Source organism: Athene cunicularia (assembly GCF_003259725.1).
Source record: "Athene cunicularia isolate RWA chromosome 12 unlocalized genomic scaffold, athCun1 chr12_part1, whole genome shotgun sequence".
Classification (NCBI taxonomy): domain Eukaryota; kingdom Metazoa; phylum Chordata; class Aves; order Strigiformes; family Strigidae; genus Athene; species Athene cunicularia.
The window spans coordinates 3,703,521-3,730,502 of NW_020799116.1; the positions used below are offsets into that span (position 1 = coordinate 3,703,521).

General features: G+C 39.8%; 1 protein-coding gene across 4 annotated transcripts in view; it reads right to left on the reverse strand.

Moving 5' to 3' along the window:
- Window positions 1–11,191: 11,191 nt before the first annotated feature.
- C12H3orf67 (chromosome 12 C3orf67 homolog) overlaps window positions 11,192–26,982 on the reverse strand; it is an 81,850-nt gene continuing 66,059 nt past the window's right edge. For 3 of the 4 annotated variants that reach the window (XM_026857717.1, XM_026857715.1, XM_026857716.1), the window contains 2 exons: window positions 15,941–16,032; window positions 11,192–11,643 (listed from right to left, as the gene is read on the reverse strand). In XM_026857717.1, coding sequence (XP_026713518.1) covers window positions 11,531–11,643; window positions 15,941–16,032 — 205 coding nt within the window. In that variant the 3' untranslated portion in view covers window positions 11,192–11,530. The remainder of the gene's footprint in view (window positions 11,644–15,940; window positions 16,033–26,982) is intronic. The other variant, XM_026857718.1, reaches the window with a different exon arrangement.

Sequence of the window (26,982 nt, forward strand, 5' to 3'; positions counted from 1 at the left end):
TCAGGGCACTGTAGAGTGATGTATCAATGGCACAATAGCTGCCAGGCCCTCACCTCCAGCAGACACCCACAGGCAGGATGAAGCTGTTTCAGTGCAGGGGTGGAGTATTCTCGATCGTTTGCACGGGCTTGAGCGCAGAGTCCCAGCCTTGCTGTAAGCGTGCACAGAGCAGGGGAAGGGTCTGTTGCTGTAAGGACTCTTTTATAAAACACGTCCTTCTGAACAGCATCTGTCATTGCTTCTCAGGACACAGTGCCCTGGGTTCGTGTCTGGGAGCCTCACAGCAGGGCAAATGTTTACCTCTGGCCCCTTCGGTATCACCCCACCAGAAGGCAGCTCTGGGCTGGGTATTCCAGGACCTTTGATGCATGGGGGGAACTATGTGACACTGCAGGTGACCAGCAACTCACTGAGGACAGCAGGAACCCCTCATGTGTGTCCAGGCTCTCCCACGTGGCCCCTGTCCACCCCTGTTTTCCTCTGCCCAGTCCCAGCAGCACGGTGTGCTGGGGATGGACATCCCTGTGCAGGGACCTGTGTGCACACAGATGGCAATGGCAGTGTGTTACCACACCCCACCTCAGAGCAGGAACCTGCCCTCTCACCTCACCATCCATCATTCACCACCGAGTATTGCCAATTAATTGCAAAAGTGTATGTGGCAGTAGCACTTTGGCCCTGGTGACATTAAGTGCCGTTGGACTCTGACAGTCATGGAATATCCATCCAGGAGCTGCATGCAGGAGTGGTGCAGATCCTGAGGCAAACTGTCCCTGCCATACCAGAGTCAAGGCCTTTGGGCTGACAGAGGTCCCTCACCACAGCTCTGTCATCCTCAGGAGGTGAAAGTGCTAATCTGGATTAAAGCCACTCATATTTTTTCAGCTCATGAAATCCGAGCCCCTTACGCATCATGCACTGTGGTGAGCTGCTGTGTTTTTTTTTAACACCTCAACAATTCTTTCCCAAATAACATAACTTCTAAGACACTGCCAAGCTGACAGTGAATAACTGATGTCCCAGCACATTGTGATGGGTTGGGGAGCAGCACTGTTTGCTCTGACACTGCTGGCTGTGACTGCACGGGTACCCCAACACACAGCATGCCAGGTTCAGACCAAACCATTTCCCCAGGGCTTGTCAACATCTTTGTCCTTTGAGTGACTCTCCTGGCTTTAAGCCACTCTTCCAGGAGGTACACCAGCCATTTCACGAAAGATTCTGCTTTTGGACAGGGTTGACTAAGGCAAGTCCACATCCAAGCAGTTGTGGGTGAGCCTTCCACTCTGCCTCGGCCATAAAGTTTGAGTACAAGGAGACCAGTCCTGGAAGAGTTGTCTCATAACGTGCTGCTGGAGGAGAGTTACAGGAAAGGGCCATCCTGCTCCTGGCTCTGTGTCCACAGGACTTCAGGAGGTTTAGGCAATGGCGAGCAGCTCCCTGGCCCTGTGAGAACCTTGAATATGCCTTGGCATGGCATGGTGGGGCTTTGTGCTGCTGTGGGGCCATCAGTGCTGTCCCCCGGCCACCAACGCCTCCTCTCTGGTGCTTCACAGGCTGCCAGGCACTCCCCCATCACTCTGTAAGTATCTACAGAGACACCGATTTGTAGCTACTCTCTCCTGGCAGTAACTGCTGGGTCTGCCTCGTAAGGGACGTCCCTGAGCAAATCCAGCACCCAGTTAAGTTGAACTGAAGCTGCTTTAAAATAAGGGCAAGGGCTTCTGCCATGGGTAAGCACTGTGCTTCTGTACTTGCTCGTTAGGGTGTTTGGTGCCTCTTTACAGGTAATAAAGTATTATTAAAATAATATTCATTTTTCTCCGCTAATTCCTTGAACTCATCAACCTTTCCAGTAATACAATTCCTCCTTTGTGCCGTTTCACCTGACTGAATATTACTTGATGGGGTTTGTTATCTCCTGGAGGACCTTAAACTTGGAAGGCACTGCAATACCTCAGAAGAATGTGAGGTGTGCTTCTGCCCCAGAGATCCCCCAAGCCGACCCACGCAGGATGTGCTGATGCTGCACTTCACAGCAGCATCTTGATTTTAACTATTTAATAAAGACTCACAACTGTTTTTTTTAGAGAGCCCTTGTCTATAATTATTTTCTTCACGAAGCAATTTTGGTTTCACAGGTAAACACCAATCTCAGCAACTTCCACTTTTAATACACAATTTGATTTAGGACTAAACATCCTCTGCCTGCTAAATATGTATTTATTACACTCAAGCCTGCCTGACACCCTTCCTCACCACACAGCATCTTCCCCCATATAGTAATCATTGTTCAGGGGGAAAAAAAAGTTACACCACATGCCTGAGGTAGGGGGGTGTGTGTGAACACTTTAACAAGGTTTAATTACAACATTAGCAATGTGGGTGAGGCATCCAAGTAAACGAGCCATAAATCAGCCCATAAAATGAGCAAAATAAACCCCTTCCACCCACACTGACTGCAGATCGCACTGAACAAATGGTGTCCAGGGTGCTGCTATGTGCTGATTTGGGACACCCAGGACGTTTGCAGACATGGGTGGCTTCAGGCACAAATATCCCTGAATGCTGAGTGTCACCTCCAGTCTCCCCAGGACCTGACCCCCCTGGCTCACGGGGGTGGGGTGCTCCTGCTCCCTTGGCCCACACAAGACTGAGGCTTTTCCCATCAGCTTGTGGGTTGCCAGGAGGATTAAGGGGCTTCTCTCTGCTAGGCTGTGGGCTATTCCATCCATCAGCCCACTGCAAACAGCATGACCTCTCCGGTTTGGCTTGCCTATGGAAGTGGTGATGGTCTGCAACACACAGATCGGTTTTTCAAGAGGAATTTTGGAAATTTCCTTGGTGATATGGTAGCAGGTGGCATGCTGCCTATGGCAGGGAATTGGCATCAGACACTCATCCAGAACCACTGTGGTCAATAAACTGTGAATTAAGAAGGATTTACATGATAGTCTGTGAGAGCCGCCTAAGAGTTAGAGTATGCTCAGTAATCCAGTTACAAAAATCTGCCAATACATGTGCTTGATAAAAGACTGTAACTGCTTTAAAATATGGTTATGGACTATTGCACAAAGGAGAAACAGTAACTTAACTATTCACAGGCTTTGAATGTGCTTGACTTTATCATGTGTTGCAGTGATTTATACCAGACATAAAAAACAATTGTCAAAAATGTGGAAGAAAAATTCAAAGCCCAAAGCAGAGCCATTTGTTCTGAATGGTAACATGTTAATGCAGGGGAAGAGAAACATCAGCGCTGCAAACAGAAAGGGACCATTCAGCAAACTAAACTTTTCATTGGAAAAAAAAAATATTCCACAGAATAATAATTACCCATTAGCTTTGAAACAACCCTCAAATTAATAGCTGTTTTCCCAGCATCACAATGTAGCACATTTTCCAAAAGAAAACAAATCTATCACTAAGTGCATTTGTATCTCTTATGCTTTTTATGCTCACGATTGGGTCAAAATAAAACCTTGTTGCAGATAGAAAAAAAAAGATGCCTTAGAAGAACAAAAGGTTATAATTCAGTCAAGGTTTCCTAATGGCACTGCATACCCTCCACAATGGAAAGAAAGCCCTGAGATTGAATTAGTGCCTGGAGATATTGTGCAAAATCATTCATTGTTAAGGGGCCTTGCCAGTTCATATTTATGTGGTTTATAAGGTGTCACACAGTTGTACATTTTAATCTCATGGCACTGAGTTTACAGCTGAGAGGACTGCAGAGCTGGAGGTATCAGAGGACTGGTAAGGGAGAGCAATTCCCAAGTTAGCACTGTTATTCTTACTTCCCTGGGTGGCTCTGGATGCACCCGAGTCATTTGTGCAGGAACCTGCAAACACCCATGGCCGAGGCTTTCTGGGGTGTGCATGGATGGTTCAGATGGAGTGATGCACTTCACTCATAAGAGAGCAGTAGCAATATGTTTATTGATATGAAACAGTGATTTAATAAAGTTTGGTAATAAATGTGACTGGTTTAAGAAGATTGGATGGCAAGGTACACTTGGTTATTTACTGCACAGAAGACAGAGTTAGACAAAAGTATCACGGAGACCCTCCTGTTGAGTCAGGAGGTTCAGGAAGGACCCCCTTGCATTCTAAACTCCTTCTCAGAGGGGAGTTTATGTGCAGCTGGATCCAGACTTAGTCCCAGACTTGGTCAATGGTTTATGTCTAAAGGATTGTATGTGCACAATCAATCCTTTATGTCAGTTAAGATTTCAAGGTTTCAGTGTGCTTATTCCTAACTTACTTACCAAGCATCTGACTCAATAAGGATTCTCTCAGCCTTGGGGTGTAACCTTGAGAGGTGTTCCTCAAGTGAAAATCCTGGTATGCATCCCACTGCCATGCAGAGGAGCTCAATGGGCCCTGGGCTGTCCATTATTTATGGAGTAAGATAACCGGCTTATAGCCTTATTTCTGTACTGACTACTGGTATTACTTTCTCCCAAATTTGGCTTGAGTCAGCCACTGACCAGCCCTGTGGTTTGATGGGCACACTGCTCATATTAGCCCTTGGCTATTGGGGTGTTTGCTGTCTCCCCCAAGTCCACGTGACCAGATATACCCATTACTCCTGCCACTGGTGGTTATCACATGAGCAGGGTTACAGCTGGTGGGGGGAGCCACAGGTCCGGGCCAGCAGAGCCCGAGGAGGAGGACAGCGTGTCCCAGGGAGCGAGGCCGAGGCAGCAGCTCCACTGGGCCACCAGCCTTGCCAGGGCTTAGTGTGGCTTCCTGGCCACAAGCACTGGCAACGCTGCTGTGGCTCAGCACCGCCAGCACTGTGCGTGGGGTTCAGCGTTACAACTCCAGCTCTAACTTAGACTATAATCATCTTTCCCATTTAAACAATGCGTCATTAACTTGTAACAGTGGCAAAGCGTTGCCGTGATTACATTCAACATGATTGGTGTACAAAGTAATAGCAAACCCCACGTTTCACTCAGAGGAAGGGATAAATACCTTCTGTTTGTGTGCGTGTAGCTTGCAGGTGGCTCCAGAGGGGAAGTCGCAGCAGGAGATGGAGTGATGGATCGATGTGAGCAGACATGCTCCTCTCGGGTGTCTCAGCACCTGGCGTGCGTTGGCTTTGCTCACAAGCTGGAAGTTAACAGAAGGTGTCAGTAAAAGATGTGTCCTTTGAGCACCTTACGGACCGATCAGACATTTCCTTCTATTGGCATGTGAGGATTTATAGATCGTATTAAATAAGGTTTAATGCACTGCAAGAGATCAGGGCACTGTAGAGTGATGTATCAATGGCACAATAGCTGCCAGGCCCTCACCTCCAGCAGACACCCACAGGCAGGATGAAGCTGTTTCAGTGCAGGGGTGGAGTATTCTCGATCGTTTGCACGGGCTTGAGCGCAGAGTCCCAGCCTTGCTGTAAGCGTGCACAGAGCAGGGGAAGGGTCTGTTGCTGTAAGGACTCTTTTATAAAACACGTCCTTCTGAACAGCATCTGTCATTGCTTCTCAGGACACAGTGCCCTGGGTTCGTGTCTGGGAGCCTCACAGCAGGGCAAATGTTTACCTCTGGCCCCTTCGGTATCACCCCACCAGAAGGCAGCTCTGGGCTGGGTATTCCAGGACCTTTGATGCATGGGGGGAACTATGTGACACTGCAGGTGACCAGCAACTCACTGAGGACAGCAGGAACCCCTCATGTGTGTCCAGGCTCTCCCACGTGGCCCCTGTCCACCCCTGTTTTCCTCTGCCCAGTCCCAGCAGCACGGTGTGCTGGGGATGGACATCCCTGTGCAGGGACCTGTGTGCACACAGATGGCAATGGCAGTGTGTTACCACACCCCACCTCAGAGCAGGAACCTGCCCTCTCACCTCACCATCCATCATTCACCACCGAGTATTGCCAATTAATTGCAAAAGTGTATGTGGCAGTAGCACTTTGGCCCTGGTGACATTAAGTGCCGTTGGACTCTGACAGTGTAGGGGGGAGAGGCCCCGGGCTGCAGGATGCGGGCCAGGCACAGGCTGGGTCCCCCCTGCTCCCTGTTGCAAGGAGGAGAATCGGGCTGAAATGGGATGGAACAAATGGCTGGATGGTACGTGGAAAAGTAGTGCTGTGTTTCTGAGGGGGCAATAGTGCCAAACCTCTCTCGCTGTTATGCTGTGACCTGCATGTCTCTGAACACAAGGCACTTACCTCAAACTTTTATCATAGCCATTGGCATGGTCCTGGCTTGGTCCCAGAAGGCTTGGGGATGAGTTTGGGTAAAGATGCTCGGGCCCCTAAGGGCTGCAGCGGTGCCCAGGCTGTGGGCTGCACCAGGACTGGGGATGTGCACACACCCTGGAGGCTCTCTGGTTACTAGAAAGGACAAGAAAACCCAAAAGCTGGATCATCTTCAGGTATTCTTGTGAATATCATGCAGCTTGTCCAGGCGTTAATGCTACTTTGGAACTGTCTGTTTCTGAAAACCTACCTGCTTTCCTTTTTTTTTTTTTTCCCTTGGGAAAACAGCTGCTATTTTAATTTGGGCTTTAAATGGATACACGGGAAATGCCATACAGTATCTACCAGGCCCTCCAGCCAGAATCCATCTTACCGAGGTTGGAATGACAAAATGCAGTGCCACTCCCAACGTGTGCTATCATAACAGACCTATTGCCATGATGGGATTCCTCCTCGAAGGCCCCTCTGAAGCCCCAGTGAGAAAACAGCAGCTTAAGGTAAAGGAAACTCTTGCATGGGACGTTTCCTGAGCTTTAGGAATTCATTAGAAAATTACTCAGCACAATAATAAATGCATCCAGAGCTTTGATATTTTGCACATCAGGTGGTAAAACATTAGCTGTGAATAGATTGCCTGTATGAAGATTTTTTGCCTTGAGCCCTGCAGTAGCAGATGGCCTAATAAATATGCAGTGCTCTAAAACGACGTTTGTAATTTCTGTGACCGAAGGTTTTTTTGGTCTCCCACGCAGATAAAATGCACAATCATCCAATAACAAACTTTTTAATAGATAAAAATCCTAAGCAGTGTAATGTAAGCATCATTTGAGGTACACCAGCACTACTAGGTGTACTAGGAACCTAGCTGCTTTTCTTTTTTTTTCTATTTTACTGTGTTTTTTTCTATGTTACTGTGGCTGTACCTGGTCAGTGCAGAGGACCCGCTGTCAGCATGCCTGTATCTCTCCTCTGGCAGTGGCCAGGGGATGTCTGTGAGGAGTGGGACAAGGACACGCTGTCAGGCCCCAGAAGCACTCCAGCCACACTGCAAAAATAAAATTGCTTTTTATTTAATGGCTCTTGATAGCATTTTTTCCTCTGTTGTCTTGTAACCGCGTATCTTTCAGACCTGTCTGCTCTTCAAACCCCCTGGCAAATGAACATGATAACAAAGAAAAAATCCCTGAGATCTTCTGAAGAGGCCACAGCTGCAGGGCTGGATCACCAAATGCTCTGGCTTCAGCAAAATGTTCAGCCACTCTGCAGACACGCCGGAGCGTTGTGCCCGATGGCCGGGAGCTAGCACCAGCTGTTCAGGTGTCGACATCTCCTTTTCCAGTGATGAGGGTACATCTGTGCAGAGAGGTTTAAGGACACCAGCACAGGCCCAACGTGAGCAGAGGGACGTATCTGGGCCACATTTTGACAGAACTAGAAAAACAACCTTTATCACAAGCACCATCCTGGTGCCCTTAGAGCAAAAAAAGAGGTGGAACTGCTGGGGCGTGGTGCTCAGCTGGGGCACCTGGTGTCTGCACTGGCCTTGAAGTCACCTCCAAAAACATCTCCCAGTTCTCCAGCATCCCCAGCCTGAGTCCACACTCATCTGCCATGCAGACCGGATGGCACACGCTTGGAAAGGGATTAAAAGCATCACAAATCTGTTGATTCACCACTGATTTACCACAGAATCCTTCATAATAATTCTTACCGTGTAGCTGAATGTCCACAGATTATTTTTCCTCTTGAAAACTGCCAAGCTTGGAAACAGAACTGCTTTTAGAGTGGCATGATAAGAGCAAAACCCTGCTCAGGTCTTCGCATCATGGCCTGCTGCATGTGACCCCTTGGGAGCTCACGTTTTTTTTTTTTTCTGGGGTTTCGTCCAGGCATTTGTTTGTGCTGTTTTTTAACGCCTGCAGCAGGATCCCTAAACATCAGTTAGAACTGCCTGTACAGCTGCTAACAAGCAAGTTAAACACCGAATAAGAAGAAAAATGACAAGTATTGTTGTTACACTTACATAGTCCCATGGGTGTCATGAAGCCAAGCTTTCAGTTTATCAGGGAACTGAATTTAAATAGTTTTTTTTCAAGGTGCCAAAAAAGGTGGCAGATAAGGATGCCAAGTTACTATAGTAACCATGAGAAAAGTGGTGATTATCAGCAATACCACATAGAAAAGACAGACTGGATTGTCTTTTCATTTTACATGTAGCCCATTGCTTAAAAAAATAAGCCCTTTTCTAAAATAAAGAAATACCACAGTAAAATAACTTGAATATGAAATGCATTAAGGAAAATGATCATCAAGAATTTTTCAGCCTGCGCAAGCTTGCCGGTCGACCCAAAGTTTAGAGGATATGCCCCTCAACAGAATGCTTTATGGCTGAAGGATGTGTGAATAATAAAGCATGACTTTTCATGCTTTCTCACCTAGTAACCATGGCAGCAGAGGGAAAAAAAAATCAATATTGATGTCCTACTGTAAGCTCCTTAGGACAGAGTGTGTTCTTTGTTTGGCATAATGAGGCTCACACGTACAGCCATCTCTTGGGTACAAGTGACAGTACTGCAAGATCAAAGATTACAAAGTCCTAGCAGCTGCTTGGAGGAGTCCATGCTGGCGCTCACATGTACCAGGTTGTCTGTGAGCTGCAACTCAATGCTGCTGCAGCCCACAGAGATCTAAAGGCTGAAACCTGGTTATTTGGTTGGGCTTCGGAGAAAACCTCGGTAGATAGACCTAAGGCAAAAAGAATGAGAGAAACGGGGAGAATCATTCCAGTGACAGGGAAACACGTTGCTCTGGGATGTGGCTAAGAAGTGTTTTAAAGATTTTTTTCTTCTGCCTGAACTACCCGAAAGCTGTGTTGACGGTATTAACAACTGGAAACAAAGCAGTCTGTCACACTTCACATATGTAAAGAACACAGAAAGGCCTGAGAGACCGATTGACTTGTGAACTGCTGACGCCAGCAGCTCTACCAAGCTAACTTCAATTCCTCTCTTTTCAATGCACATACAAGAAACATTAATGAAACCTTTCTAAAATGTACTGCATGTCAAAATTTCTGTTCCCCAAAATCGTAACTGATGCTGTGTCTGTAGAAATAAATCCCTGCAGTTTCATTAACCTGAAACTTTATGCCCAGGCACAGGTCTTTTTACCCACTGGAAAGCACGGTCTAGTGAGAACTATGGGATTCTCATGGACTAAAACATCGCACATGACTGCTAGGAGGAAATCTCTGTGCTCTTCATCACCTGCCATAAATGCTGGCTTTGACAAATTGGCTAAACAAAAAGCATGCTGCGTGCCAGCAGTGCTTTAGTTCTAGGTTCACAGGATGATGATTAAGAAAAACATTGTGAGCAAAACTCACAGTCCTTGTAGCTAAGCCTTTCGTGCCACTCAACTCACAGGTGTTGTTCACAGCATTGCGGCAATCAATCCCCGGTTGCTAGCTAGAACACAAAGGGCAAGGATCCCAAACTGCTGATTTCAAAAAGCAGAACTTACCAATAAAATACTACTGTGCGAATGACAGGAAAACGGAGTGTATCTGGACTTGCCTATGAACCTGTCTGGAAGAACAGCCTCACCCTGAACCTAGTGTCACCACCTGCCTGCCTCCTTATCTCGTTAAAGGGGGGGATAAGGGCACGGAATCTCCAAGGACTCCCTTTTGTCCAAGCTCTGGATGGCCACTGGTGCACTTTTGTACGTGACACATTAGTGATCGCCTGCTGTGAAGCCAGGACAAGCATATCTCCTCAGCCAGGCATTGGCAGACAATCTGCTGGATGTTTGCAGACTTCTGTCCCATAAATAACAGACACCAGTTTGCAGCCAGTATTTTTTTTTTTTTTTTTTTTTCCCCCCTTAAAGTGAGCAGTTATCTTGGTAGCATCAGTGACCCAGTCTGGATTCACAGCGCCCTACAACATCCAACCACTCCTGTGAGATGTGCAGCTATGAAAGAAGAATTAACATCACCTTTTAAATAGCCCTTGCCACAGGTACAGGGAGCACGGGCCTGATGCTAGAAAGAAAGTAGTTCAATATGCGCAAGCGTGTACAAGGTAGCACCTGGTTTTTGAAGGTCAAAATTATGATTTCATTGAACTTTTAAACTGATTATGGCATTAGCAAGAACAGGTACAAATCCTTCTGGGAGAAACAGGCTAAGGCAGGGTAAGTAAATTATCTCAGCACAGTATCTGTCTTCCTGTGGATTTCGGTGCTACTCTGACTTGAATCAATTTGTGATGATATGTTTGTACCTGCCACAGAAGCCGAATACACAATCTGATCTTACGCCAAGTCACTATTAACAACCGCATATTCAATTGATTCTGGGATATTCATTAACTGGGATCCACAATTACATATAATTTACAGACATACCATTTTAAATCACTTGCCAGTGAGCTTACTAAGCTCACTTTATGACATTCAAATACATTAGTCTTAAAATTTCACTGAGTAATCAGTTTGCAAATAATTGCAGTGGAATAGCACTGGATATAATCAAGTAGAAACTCAGAACAAGAATCACCAGAAATACCTCCAAGCCTCCAATTTTTGAGTGTTGAAGCAATCACTGTTACTGCTCTTCAGTCCAACGTGAAATTACATCAGTAAAGCAGAGACTAGCTGGTACTCCCCAAGCTTGCCATATTTACCCTGTTGTGGTCTAGATATATAAACTGCCCATGCACACACCTTACAGAGCTCTGTGCTGCACACACTGTACCGCCCGACAGCTTTGACATCATCCCATTACTGCTCTATGCAACAGTAGAGGATTTCTTGAAGATGAAGACAATACTGCTTTCTCTGATGCCTAAAGGGAGAGAGTGAGCTTATGAAATGGAGGCCTTTGAACAACACACTGTATATCTTAGTGTACAAAGGACAAGATAGCTCAGAACCAATTAAAAATACACAGTAAGCAAGTAATGAATTTTTTTTATTCGAGTAAAACCGTAATTTACAGATAAACACCGCAAATCTTCTTGATTCAACTTCCATTTGTTTCTGTAGAGAACCTCTGAATATTGGAAATAAATTAGACTAACAAATAAAAGTCTTAGTCACAAGGAACTTTTATGTAATGCGATTTTCCACTGCATTAAAACTTAATACAAACTATAAAAAAAAGACACTATTTACAAAATATATTCATTTGTTTGCAAAACTACTGGTTAATTCAAGTTTTTAGTTACACAATAAATTACACAGCTCAGTCACACTTTACAAACAGTTAAAAGATAAACCCACTCTGAATACAAAATGATACTGTCTCATGATCTGACTATGCTAATTCATAGTACCTCCCAGAATCTGGATCAAAGTAGCAGTTCAGACACGGATCATACAAAAGAGTCAAAACTTCCTCATCTTCTTCCGCACTGAGGTCATCTTCACCTGTGTCAAGCAGGAAAAGTAAGAATAAATCACTTAGACAATAACATGGAAATAATTTTCTGTCACGTGACAGGTTTTTTCTTTAAAGTGTATAATCTTTTTACTTCTGAATTTTTACTTTCAAGATAAGAGCAATTCATACTTTTATTATATTTCTGAAGACTTATACTTAGCTGAGGTGAAATCCTGTCAGTCTGAGTTTGCTTAACTGGACTTTACAAAGTCCAATGGAGCAGTTCAGCATTCAGCACAAGTACCTTTACTGATAGTGGATGAAAGTGTTCCTAAGGGATATTTTTCTCAATAACCTCCTGAAACAATAATGTTTTAGCATGAGCAAAGACAGTACGTACTTAACACCTGTAAGAATGAAAGAATTTGAATGTCGGGTAACCAATATGTCCCCCAAATGTCCAGTATAGGTAAATCTTCACGAAAGAGCTTTTACTATCAGAGAGGAAATATAACTCTTTCAGACAATAAAAATTTTAAATCTAGGTTGTCTATAGTTATGTAACACGCAAGTACGTTTTCAAGTAACAGAAATGAATCCTTAGCCTAAAAATACACTAATAAAGCCATACAGACTTTTATTACAGATGCTTTATGTATTGTAGCTCCTTTTCTAAACCTGTCTTTCATATAAGCTGAGTCTAAGTGACATTATCTATATCTTTTTGATAGGAAATAATTCACAGTTGAACGCAATCTGTATCTTGAATTTCGCCATAAATGTTCATCTTGTTCTCAGACTACTAATACAAACAGAATGCTTTGTATGCCCTAACACTTCATAGTAAGTAATGGCCTGTTATGCTAAGAGCAGCAGTTTCACAACACTGAGAATCTATTTACAGCCAGGATCACACAACGATATATAGGTTACATTATCTAGAGACCAGAAAGTAGGTTGGTGCATTTAATGCATACAGAAGAAGTGTGCACTTTATCGTTTCAGAAGAGATTTCATTTTTGTTTCCTCAGCAGCGTTAACAAATACCATCAGAAAGAAACTGTCTTTTACTGTAAGCAAAGGTAAAGCTAAATTGTTGCCCTCCCTGCTGTGGGTACTTCGTCAGGCCTGGCAAGCTAAATGAGGTTAACGGAGATATTTTGTTTGGATAGCTCATGGGAAAAATTATGCAGCATAGAAAGAAGGCGTAGAACTGAATTTCTACACTTCAGATCATAGTACACAAGCAAATGGTATTCATGCCTCATTCCCTCACACAGCCTTACATTTTCACCTGAAACCATGCTGTTATTTCCACTGAACTCTTCCATTTATTATTTTGATTCTCCTTGCCTATGCTTCTTTTCAAAATTATTCTCTTTTCTTCTCTAAGATTAAATCTCCTTCCCTCTTTACCTCGCAACTGGTCTCTCTATATACTCCCTGGTTTGATTTAGGAATAAGAAGTTCTTCAGACTCATCAGGGGCATACCTCTTTCCCTGTACGCCTTGAATTCATACCAAATCAGAATTAGTTTGCATCCAGGACTAGTTGGATTTATATCTTTATAGCAATAATTCCCTGCATGTATTTTCATGTGAACAAGAAGAGGACTTAGTTTTTTCTACATGTACCTTGTTTTTAAATTTAGGCTTCTTTCTTTTAGCATCTCACAGTATCTGCAAATGCATTTTAAGGCACTTCTAGATGTTGCAACAGATTTCCAATGGCAGCATAGAGTATTCAGTTTTGAACAAATTAGAAAACCATGTTTCACTTCTGTTGTTCTACTTCCTAAAAAGAAGCCCAAATTAAATCAAGTGACATTCTTCTACAATACTCAACTAATGTGTAACAGTTGTGTTCGAAGCCATCTTTTTATGTTCAAATGGTATATTGTGTGCAGCCTGGCCATGTGTGGGAATGAAGTGTCCGTGGGCACATTAACTGATAAACAACTGAATTTCAAAGAAAATTTCCATAGCTGTTTATGCTGCCACCATCCATACTTCTGGGGTTGAAGCTTCTCAGAACTGCATGAAAAAACCTCCTGGCAGTTTAAATTGAATATCATGGTGAAACCACAATGAAAGCTTTTTTTTTTTTTTTTTTTTTTTTTTTTTTTTTTTTATTGTAAAATTAACCATTCTTTTAGGCTAAAAAAAAATAACTTGATTTAAAATTAAACCTGGTCTGTGATATACATTATGGAGGGATGAGTATGTTTTAGTTCTGAGCTGGAAGAAGACTGAAGATAGTTAGTAACCTGCCACATAAAATGAAATGCTGCCCTACTCAAATCAGGGGAGCTACTGTTTCATGGAGAAAGGCTTTTGCTCAAGATGTCAAAGACTGACAGATTACAAAAAGTGGAGGAGGCATGCAGAAGCTTTTTCTGAACTCTGAAATAAGTGTACAAATAACTGTTTTGATATTTGGATTTTGTTAACACTGTTTACATAGTCACCAAAGTCTGAAGATGTAAGATAAAGTTTCCCTTTACACAGAAATATATTTTCACTGTATTCTAGGTTTTAATATTAGAAAATAGCTTGTAGCAAGTCTCACTTTAAGATAGATGGATCATATTCACATGATAGAAGTCAACTCCACTGGATCAGCTGTCAGTGAAGGGATACTGAAAAGAGTATTTTCTCTGATATGACCCTTGAATGTTGAACTACGGTGTTCAAATCTATCCTGTAATTACAGATTGCTGACTATTGTCAACAGCTGTAGCCCAAGAAAGAAGACTATTCAGTGCTGTGATTCCTAGAGCACGATCTTAAGACAAGCAACAAGATACAATAAAGTAAGTTCCATAGAATTTATGATTCTGCCTTTGTCACTTACTGTGGAAACTTTCTTGTATGACTTATTAAGATAAATGAAATTATCTATAAATCAGAAATATCAATGCCCAATAAGGGAAAAATCTATGGAAATGTATCATACTTATAAGTCTAAATATTCCTCTTGATTGTCTTGTGAAACCTGTTGACCAGAAGACTACTTCTCGTTACATCTCCCTATTTAACTATGCACTATGAATGATGCAAATGTTAAGAAAGGAACAGCATCGTAAAATACTTTCTTAGAAATGAATCATCTTTTTGCCCCAAAGTTATGCCCCAACTTATATGTACGTATTATATATATTATATATAACTCTCTATATAGTATATAGAGATTTTCTGTTTTCTATATGTGGAATCAAGGACACATGATGTAAAATATTTCAGCATAAAGGAAAATGAGTTTAGGAACAATTCACAAAGCAGTTTGGAAATGATAGTGTGAATAACAGAAAAGATCCAACAAATTCCCAATTTACAGATAATAATGCAATTTTAAAAATTTACAGAAATTCTAGCTTTACTGCAGCAAGCCTTGGATTTCATACTAACAAAAAATTCTCAGAGACCTATCACAAATTTATATCCAACATGCCTTTAACTCAAGGATTACTGCTTGATTCTCTCTGGCTTACTTAGGACCCTTAACAAAACATATTATTTGTTTCTTCAAAGCAAGGTCCCTTCCTGACAGCAAAATTCTATTTTGCTGTCATAAACAATTACAAATATACATCTATGAAAACATTTCCAATTTGAAGGGCCTGATCTATTTTAGACAGTAAATCACTGAGACATCTTCATCCCTCGGGCAGACAAAATACACAGGTCGGATTTATGAGAGTTCACACTGAATTCCCCTGACTTGAAGAAAAATGTAGATATCTACCCTGTTTCCTAAAACAACCAATAAGAAAAAAAGGGTATTTGAAGCAACCAACCTATTTGTTTTATTCTATTGTTGTTGATTTTCCAGTTGCAGCTAAGTACTTTGTCATTCTCTAAGAAAACAGCATTAATAAACAAAAACCTGTAACACTTTAGGTGGTGACAACATTCTTTACACGCTGAGATTTCATTTAAGGCTAAATCTGATTTTCTTTCTTCATAAGAGAAGTATCACTTACGTAAATGTGATTGTGCTTCTGAATAAGAATGTTTAGTCTTTGAGTTCTTTCTTTCATAGGTTTGCCATTCTCACTAGCATAAATTCCTTATTTTAAACAAATAAGATGCATTTTTTATGAGTTAATTCATATTGAGTCAGAACATTAAGAAACTGCAACTGCATAAGTTATTCTTCAATCAGAGGCAAGTAATACTGCATGGAAAACTCTGCTAGTTTGAGAAGGGAATAATAAATAAGAGAACCTGAAACCAAAATGTAGCTGTATAGAAAACTATGAAAGGCAGCACCAGGACTACAGAAACAGCATTTAGAAATGACTTTCTATCCAGGTCCTTTTCATTGTTTTCATAGATTCCTACCTGGAATACTCCGATTTGTTGAAGGTTTAGTGTTCTCTTCCAGTTGTTGGCTTCCAGGAATGATGGGGGGACTGAACATGTCCAACCAGTCCCTGAAAAATACAAATGAAAGTATCATTAATAAAAGCACAGTTTGTGTTCCTGTTTGTTCTAATTATTTTGATTATTAAATAAAAAAAATTCAAAGGAAATTGCAGGTTGTAGAGCACTATGAAACAAAATCAAGCTGGATTTTATTATAAAAATAAACTTTACAGTTAGTACAATTCTTAAATGATAAAGCCTCCTTCCTTAGCTTTTTCACTTGTTCTGTTCACACTAAAATCAGTGTTTAAAGTCAGGTTTGCTTTGCAGATTTCAGCTGGTATGGCTCTCTCAGCAAAAGGTGTACATGAGGTGTGACCCATAATCCACAGAGCTATACTTTGAGAGCCTATGGGACTCGTGAGAATCTTTTTCTGTGGAATAAAGACTTGGGATGAACAACCTGTGTTTGATGACAGACTGTGGGGTCAATTTGTTTAAAAATCCTTACCCTCTCTAAGGAAAAAGGCTTAAGGACAGTCACAGGAGATGTGTTTGGTTACCACTGACTTGGCCCTGCTTGGAGCTCCCTGTAATAGGTTGACATAGCAAGTGGATGTTACTATTGATAGTATTGATGATATTGGTAAAAAAAGCTATGGCAAGTAAATACATTACAAACAATTGTTTATAAGATTTTTAAACTGTTATAAAATACATTATAAATAACAAAATTGTTACTGAGCATAAAATGATTTTAGCTACTAGGAAGACTATAGAAAGGACTCCTCAACACAGCTGTCACATATCTGGTTTGCTTCTGTAAAGAAAAAAATTTTGATGGGATCTTTATTATAGAGGAAGGAGTACAGACCTTCTTCACCTACTCAATTTAATAGACAATTTATGTCTCTCCTGAAGACTACTTTGTGATAGCTTTTCAAAATTAGTTTCACGTTATCATACATTCATGCAAAGTTCAATGTTCATTTCACATACAGCTCTTTATGATACATTGTCTTTGATTGTTACAGCTCAGAGAATGGAAAACAGAAGAGTTGTTTTTATTGTTCTGGTTACTGCTTTTCATTGCAAACTGAACTGCAGATTTTTCACTGAAAAAGTCACTGATGTTATACTATCAATCAGAGAAAGACAGCCCTGGAAGGACACATCTGTCACAAAGTTAAGACATTCCTTGTGCAGGTGACCACTTGTTGTAATTCTTTTTGTATATGAAACTAATCTCTGTACACTCTGCATAGCTGATGTTTCCTTAAGTTCCCATCTCTCCTCTTCCAGCAGTTAAAAAGCTATAGCACAGCAAAGCTTCCATACAACCATTAACTAGACTAAATAACTGCAAGTTAACACTTGAACATAGAATTCGAGGGACCTCAGTAAATCATCCCATTTTGATAGAAGCAAATCCATCCCTTCTGACCAACCTATCTCACTGCAAGGTAAGGGGAATGGAAGGGAAAAGGGGTGTTTAAATTCCCTTATGTTTGCTTCATGCTGATGGGGACAGTGCAGCTCTACAGAGTAAATTTAACTTGGTTTGGGGTTGATTCAACTTACATCTGGCCGCGGCTGCTCCAACAGCTGGCACAAAAACGTGATGCATGCAGACTGGTGCTAGGGGCCAGGGAGATTAGTCAGAGCTGTAGAGGCAACTTCAACATCCATGGCTTTGTCTAGAAGGGCTGAATTTTTCCAAAGCTTGACAGACTTCTTTACATTGCCAGATGTAATTGTCTTAACTCAACTAGCCAACACCACGTAAACAGGAAACGTACTTCTACTTTCTGAAAAGCCTTGATGATCTTACGTAAGGTTTGCTCCTGACAGAGTCTGGTAAGGCTCAGTCATGTGTTAGAATTGCTAAAATATGACAACTGCTTTTTTTTTGGTGTTTTTTTGTTAGTTCTGCTACTTCTACTTGCTATTGATTCCACATCATCTCCTGTTGGCAGGTACACATAATCTGGGGTGAATCAGGGGACAACCACCTATCTGTTTGCAGCCAAAATGGAAAAAACTAATTTTCTGCCTCAGGAAACAGAACTGCTGGTGTAGAAATCCAGCAAGTAGTATAGTAGATTTAAAGGAAGAGATATCGAATTTTCCATCATTTCAGTATGTAAAAAACATACTTCAAACTTTTTTTACACCATCATATTATTTTCACATATATGGCCAACTTCACAACCAATCAACCTCTTCTGGTGTTGAGCTAATGACAGTGAGAACTGGTACGACTAAACCACACAGCAGTGTGCCTGCCTAGATATCTCGTTCTTAGCTCTCTCTGCCATTGCTCACCATATCTGCATTCCTCGAATACAGCCAAAGACCCTTCGTTTACACCAAAGCTTCAGAAGTTTTTAGGAGTAACAGTTAATAACGGTTGCTATGATATCCAGTGGTATGGTAGAATAAATTTTCCATTTCTGCCACTTGCCTGGGTGCTTTGTGCCGCCTCAGAATCGGCCAACATAAGCCTAACACTAGAATCTGACCATGCACATAGGATGTAGTCAGAGAGCATGAAGCATTATCACTTACCTGGTTCTCTACAATTGCACTAAACACAATGTCAGCAAAGGCAATCTCCTGAAGAAAATGCAGCAATTTTAGAGAAGGTAAGGAAGAACTACTAGTGCTAATCTACATCTCTGCTTCCCAAGCTGCCCTTTCTTATAAATTCATAACTGATTTTTTAAAAGACAGGGATGTTTGAGATCCAGAGGACTAGAATATTCTGAAGCAAAAGTGGTGCAAGGACAGAGGAAATACAGTGCTTGCTTCTAAAGAGAATTATCTCAGCCAGACCAACAAATATAGTTAGGAAAGTAAAGAAGCTTTAGGGTATATATGCAGTTCTACAAGTCCGGCACAAAACAGAAGAATTTAAAGATACGTGTTTTTCATATAAAATACTATCAGAGAATTTCTAAAGAAAATACTTGGTACCTGGAAAGCAGAGAGGATGTTCGTAAGAAGGAAAGAAAGATAACAAGGCAAGTAGAAAAGAAAGAGATGATTCATTTAGGGAACATCAAGGGAGCAATGTAACCATGTGTCATTAAACCAGTATTCCTGTTAAATTAGTAGTTCTTATTACTCAGGAAATTTATGAATTTTTAGTTTGAAGTCTCATCTCTGGAAGGTCTTCCTGAAAGATCAAGTCTGAGAAATCAGAGATATGATGACATGTGAGTAGCTGGATGATTTTATCTATGATTGTGTCCTTCATTTATTGGAGACAATTCTGGTGTAAAGGACTTGTTCAGTTTCATCTTTATATTGATTTTGATGCATCTGGTTCAGTAGATGAATAATTATTTTCTCTAGGAAGTGCAGGTGCAAGATCTAGAGATTTTGATGGTTCTAAAGGGAGGCAAAGGAGTTTTTACTTATGATAGAGGCAACAGAGATGTGTTAGCAAGTTTCATATTTCCTATTAAGACAGTCTAGATTCAGTTCATGATTTCTTCTCTCGATGTCCAAGAAAAAGTGGTTTGCTATTCACACTCCTCTGACCAAGACAAAGAATCAAAACAGTAGAGTATTACGGATTCATTATTGAATCAATATTACTTCTAAGGTTGAAATATTTTACATTAAAAATGATTTATTACTTCCACAAGTGAGTTATCAATGTCTGAATCAACTTCTAAAGTCTTGAAAAAAATTTTGAAGCTAGTTTATCTCCTTAAAACAGAAAAGCTAATCACACATTCTGTCTAATTAAAGACACTCTATTTATGCTATCAATGCCTTCAGCTGTAATCAATAAAATCAACACGTAATAAACTATCTAGAGCTGTCCTGACAACAATGTGGAATGCTAAGTACTGTCTTTTGACATTGTGAGTTGAATTGTATGAAGGCTCAGAATAGCTTCCACACACATTCAAAGTATCATGCACCTTTAGTACTTGCACTGAAATTCTTCATTATTCCACAGGAAAATATAATTTAAAATGTTATATAATCTTGCTATATTACGGACTTGACTTTAAAAATTCTTTCAGAAAATGTCATCTCTTGAAATACCACGATAGCTGAACTGTGATGGAAAGCAAAAGAGTGTTTTGGACTTATGAACATCGTTTTCAGTTTTATGACAGTATGTTAAATTTTGCAGAAAATGGAATCCATCAGCAAAATCTGTTGAAAAAATTAGTGATGCTTTATTAAGTAGCACTTATCAATGACAATGTATTAAGATTATAAGCAGCAACAGAAATTCGAAGATTCAGAGAGTTTTGTTTTAAATCTTAATGAACACCTTTGATATTTTGATTTTTTACAGCTATTTTTGTGTTTTAGTCTATCTGACTGGCTAGACTGAGAAAATGGCAAATCACTTAGTATAAAGACTTTTAATGTTACTGTGAATTGAGATAGCATATTTTATCGTCTTTCTTTTCTATCAGATTTAATTTGTATTACTTAAAGCAATGGGATCATTTAATCCACATTATTAACAAAATTAAAATGCTTTGAAGTTATACTATGGTTTTGTCTAACATGGGAATTAAAAGGAATATTCAAATTATGCAGTCAGCCTGGAAGTATACGTAAAAAATACAAGGCAAGGCCTACATTATATCAAATCAGGGAATGAAAAAACATCAGTTTTGTATCACTAAGAACACACCAAATTGACAGACTATAGCATCTATAGAGTATGATCAATAAAGAACACATAAGATGATATTTAACTGCACAAACTACATAGTAAATCTTTATGAATACGAGAGAACAGGCTTGTGCCTGAGCAATAATACAGGGAACACATTTGCTGAATTATTTTTTACAATGGATAATTTGACTAACTCTGTGGAGAGCCAGAGTATCAAAGTATCAATGAATCGAGAGTATAAAAATATTTTAAGGAAAAAAGGACCAATTCTTCACATCTTGTACAACTAAAATCTCAGCACATACTTCTGTTGTATTAGTAATATTTGATACCACATGAAGCAAATTCTGCTGAAAACGCTTAACATGAATAAGTAACACTTTACCACGGTCCACTGAATGCAAAGTGCCAGCTCATATCAAAAATATAGTTCAGTATAGCCTAAATACTTAATTCAGCTAAGATGAAGACCTATTTTTCTCACTTGTTTGGATTTTTAATTATACTGAAGAAAGGTTCTTAGAGACTGAGTTCTTAGACAAATCAATAAAAAGTCACCTAGCTTTGTAACCCTCACCAGTTCCCCACGACATCATTTTTGGAGCACGCATTACTTGTTAGGCTCCTCTAGATTAGCAGATCTGAATTTTCAATTATTTACATAACTACCTATCTTCATGCATGTGTGTAACTTCATTAACTTAAATCAGATTACCTATACACACCTATTTAGATTCTGCTTTGTAATAATGTCAATGATGTATGCATAATGGGAGGTTGGGTTTTTTTAATAGAAGTATTCCCATAGAAACAAACCCTTCAATAACAGTTTCAGTAGGGAAGCAAGGACTTCTGCAGTCTGTTAATAATAAGATTTGTTTGTGTTATGGACAAAATGCAATCATATTATTTGAAAAAATGTTGAAATAAAATTCCAGGTCTGAGCCTTAAGTTGCCCATTATTGCACCTCAAAAGGTTTAAACAATTTCAATTTTTGAAAGTTTTTACATAATATAATTCAGTGACTGTTCAGCGCTACTCATCTCCAGGTGGGAAAACCAGTATCCTTAAAATGGAAAACTGAGTGAGTATATAAAAAAAGAAGAAGAAAAAGATACACTACCAAAGAATATAGAGTATACTTATACATACAAATCAAGGATTTTTGAATGCATATTTTATTAAAAATCTTGAAAAATAACACAAATATACATGTCCATATGACTTTGCATGAATTGAAAGCTCTATTTTCATAAGTATTTAAGGGCAATCTGGCAATACATTAATGATTAAAAAAATGCAAGCCATGAAGTACATTGTATTATTCTCCTGGAGTGTTATTGTAGTTTCAAAATATCATTAAATCAGCACAAACCAACACTTATCATTTCCTGCACATTTTTCACAGTGAGCTGCATTCTGACTATGAGTAATCTGTTAATATGTTCTTTGCCTCACAATCCGTCAAAGTGACAGATTCATTCCATCCCTAATACATAATATCTTCATTTACTGTATGCCTTACTGGAACTTTCTTTTTTTGCCAGCACTAAGATTTAGAAAATCACTATTTAGAGAATTCCTCTTTCCTTCCTCCAAACCACTTCACCAAGCACAGTCTGCCAAATACCATAGGAGGCAGAGAGACCTCCTAAAAAACGAAAGTATTTAATTTTTCAATGAATTAGTAACTAAAAAAGAGATCATAAAAAGGACAAGTGCAACTGGGCATGGAAGACCTGAATCTGCTCTTAAAGTCTTAAATCTGTAAATGAACTGGTTTGAGTGCTAGATTAGATTCAAGGGTAACAAAGAAGCTGTGAATTCTACTTATTAAACAAGGTGTTTAGATAGTGCAAGGTGCTATTACAAGTGTGTACAGTATAATGATGGAAGTTTGACCAGTTAATGCTATCCCATTTTTCTTTCATTATCAAAGTTCAAATGATAAATTTTTGCAGGTTATAAAAACATACAGTGCCATCTACATCAGTCTAAAAATACGAATGACCTGAATTTGGAGGTTTAACAGCTTAGTTATTAATATATTGTGCCATTAAATACATGAAGCTTCTATCATAGCTTCCGTTAAATGACAGTAACATTAGAATTTACTTAAAGACTAAACCTCTAGTTCATCATCATGTTAGCTTGCTGGCTAGATTATAGTCTCAATATTCACTAGCAATATAAATGACACTAGTAGCAAATCCCAGTGTTTTATCATCTCATTTAAGCAGATACTAGCCCTTTCTTCCTTGTTAGTTTTGATTCGTTTATCAGAAGATCAGCTGTATAAATTGGAAGTAATGAATTTGCAAAGGTGTATTAAAATTCCTTCATGTTAATCTAATCTTAAGCAAGTAAATTCTCATAACTACAACAGATACTCATTGATCAGTTAATCAAATGGATTTTCACATTTAACGACGTGTCCGTTAGGTAGGGTGTGCTTCCTTTTTCACAATTTTTAACAAATAAAGCATTCATTAAAAAAATTGTATTTTAATATTCCACTAATTCAGGAAACACCTGAATCTAGTACCTAACGAGTCTTGTGGCAATTAAAGTAATTCCTTTTCTCCGCAGCCAGTCACCAACAGCATCTTACTGTTCTATGCATCTCAGATGTAGACTGCACCCCATTTAACTTTTAATGGATGACATGGAGCCAGAGGGCTTTTAAAAATCAATGGAAAGACATGACCCAACAGAGCATTAACTTTAATATTATCAAACTTGTTAAAGGTGATGCTGTTGAATGTTCCTAGTCTGTGAAAACTACCTTTCTTTTTCAGAAAAGTCAAAAAAAAAGCATGCAGGAAAACTCTGACCTTTTAGTATATTAATGTAATGAATGGTACAGCATGAAGTTGGAAAATTATCACAAAGTGAGAAGTATGCTACCTTTGTTTAATTCTTAAAAAACATCAAGTTTTGTCAATAATAAATGTAAAATAACATAAAGGAATCCAAATCAACACTCTCGCACAAATGATCCCAGAATAGAGGGAAGGGAGGTGAGGACATGTGTGCCCTTGGAAACCCCGATAGTTTTGCTCTGTAAGGGAGTGATTGGATGTCAGTCAAGTGGCCTGATTTGTCTGTATTTAAATAAGCTTCCAGTTCAGAAGGTGGATGGAGGAATAAATATGTATTTCCATAGACAGGGGACTGGTTACTGGTAGTAAGATTTTTCTCTTCAGCAAAGGGAACAAAACGACTGGTACAAACCTATTTGGAAGCTTGCCTGCCCTGTGAACTACCCTAAAATCCCAAGGGTCTAAGTGTTGTCAGAAGTTGGACTCAGACCTCAGATGCTGGCTTGTGGCTGGACCAAAGTGTCTTGTCATCTGCAAACACTAGAGATCCCCTGGAAGATGACATGCTGGCAAAGGGCCACACCAACAGTTCAGCTGAGTACTGAAGGAGAGATTGCAGCACTGAGAACAGGGAATCCCATCGTGGTACAAGATAACACCGATCTCTTTCAATCAGAGAGATCTTAGAGGCATGTAAAATCTTTTACTACTTATTCTCCATCTCTACATATAAGCATGGTCAGACAACTCTGAATGGCCCAGAATACTGAGAAAGTGCACAGAACAAGTAAAAAATATTTTCAATTAGTCCTGAAGCTACAAAAAAAAAAAAGAAATAAACTACCTTATATTAACACAGATGCAACAGCACCTTTGAAAGCATTTACCATGTTTTATGTTCAAAGCCTTAAGAGATTATGTTGCCACGTTTTCATGTTCTCAGATTCCCATACAAGGGAAAATAATTTTGGGATTAATTTAACAAGCTTTTACATGTTAGCCATTTAGTTCTCAACAACCTTGCCTCAGCTAAGCTTTTTACCATCATGATTAAAAAATGTAACCTTTTCAATTAGATGTTTCCTGTGCCATTTGTTTCTTTTTCATGCATATTATAGCCTGACAAATGCAACAGAACTTTGCTAATTCAGATTAACGACTGGGAGACCTATTGCAATTACTCTGTTTTGTGGATGAGTAAAGTAACTGAATAAGTACAATGAAAAAACCAAAGTAGATTTTGTGATACATTGTTCTTGTTCACTTATTTTGACAACTGTTGTGTAATTTTATAATATTTCATAATGTAATATTGTCTGTTTTTCAGGAGTAATGGAGTTGTATGGCTTTGATCTTGTAATGAATCATAAAAATAAATATGCTTCTTTGCTTGCAAAATTCCAATATTTAAGCATGCTTCTTAACTTTTAAGTTATTCTGCTATTTAAGCCTTTGCTTGAAAATATGTGAGACAAAGACCTTTTGTGTCTGAATTTCACAGCATGTACTGGTGTGGTACAAATAACTGTTACAGCTACAACCCTTCTACTGCACCATTTTGTAGGCGAGTTTAATCTCACTGAATCTCTCAATGGTGTAACACCACATGCATCAGCTATTGGAATGTTTAGTTTTCATCTGGGACAGATGAGAGTACTTGAATGGCAGTCTCAAAGCTGAACATTTAATACTTGAGAGTTTGCAGTGGATGTGTTTTTGTGCTGGTATCATCGAAACATTATGCAAATTTCAGGTGCCGTGATAACGGCAATATTTATGGCAACAATAGGTTCTAAAAAGAGACTTCTCTAGCAGAAACTTTTAAAGAAAGGGAAAGAAATAATTCCTAAAAATCAACAGAGTGGTCAGAGTTATGCATAGAAAGAAATGTTCATTATATTTAACTAATATACCAGAATTTTACCAATAAGTAAATTTGAAAAGAAGTTAAGAATGTATTTAGTTACAGGAACATGTTTATCCATTTCATGATTCATTATCTGAACTACTGTGCAAGCACATCATTACAAAACCAAGAAAATCACATTGTTTGATAAAGTAGTAATTAAGGATATGGGTTCTGCTTTTTTTTTTTTTTTTTTTTTAGGTAAAACCTAAAACTTATTCTGAAAAGTTTACAGTTATTGTCCTCCTCAAACATGCTAACCTCCACATCAACAGACCATTGCTTTGCGATTATAAATCTTGTATCTATAACATTTATCATAACTGAAGAGAAACCTTTACCAAAAAAGGGAAGAAAATATTATTAGCTTTTTTGGGGGTTAGTTTTGGTTTGTTTTTTTTGGGGGGGGGGTTTGAATTTTTTTTAATTGCAGAGGAAAGAAGAACGATGACATCCTGATCAGCCTAATGTAACACATGTAGGTTACAACGACAAGACAGCTTGCTTTACTCAGTCCATACCCAGCCCACGTGAAGTGAGGTCAGTGACTATTAATCATTTGTCAAGGACTGTGGGCCCTTATCAGCCAATTATAGATACAAAGAACTTTATATTACATCCACAAGTGGCAAAGCTACAAAGGACTTAAATCACTGTACAGTGCTGACACTTTTTGTAGATAAAACAGAAATCTAGACAAAATGCTGGCATGAATAGTACCATATTTCCATTTCGGAATTTTAGTAAACATTTCATAACATCATTGGTTTTCCTTAAAATTGTAGGGACCTCATATGCTCCTTAGTTTTAAGAAGTTTCTTTTTTATTCACAACAAACTTACTGATGGAATCTAATTTAAACACAAAAAATCCCACTGAACAAGCAACTGACTTGCATGGACAGAGCAGATAAATCGAGCTTATTTTACAAGTTCGCTACTGGACTGGCTTGAGGGTGGTCCTGAATCCTACCACTTCTGAGAAACTGTAACCTCATTTTTCAAGGCAAAATCTACAGAGATGATGATCTCCACAGACGCAGGTCAGAGGGTCATGGAGAAGACGACAACACTGGCAAATGTAGTGTCTTCTATTGGGCTGCTGCCTGATAAAATAACATCTCATCGCTTCTTCGGATCCTTGCTGGAATTTTGGAGCTGACTATCTACATCATCACCTACAGATGGACTCTCAGGATCAGCAAGGAAGCCTAAGATTGCTCTCCTGTCCCTACAGTGGGTCATGATCATCCATCAGGTCAACACAGAGGGCTGAAAGGGCAGGGCCCACTCTACACTGACGCACACACACACACTTGCACACACCGGCCTGGCACGTGTGAGCTTCCAGCAGTGCAGGGGAGACAGAGGTGGAGCTAACAAGGGTGTACAGTTCTATTTACTCCTGGTAATTCTGCGCAGGTAACCCTGACCAAGCCCACAGCAGAGGCACAGACTATATATTTCAAAAGATCATTTTCATTGATTGATACACTAATTAACTTCTGCAGATTCCAGCCACCCTTGGAAAAGCTGTCAGCCCCACACACAGAGTAGTCTGAGGTTGTTTTCAGAGCTGTAAACATATAAAACCCACCAGCCACTAATAGAGACAACAAATTAAACTTTAATTTAA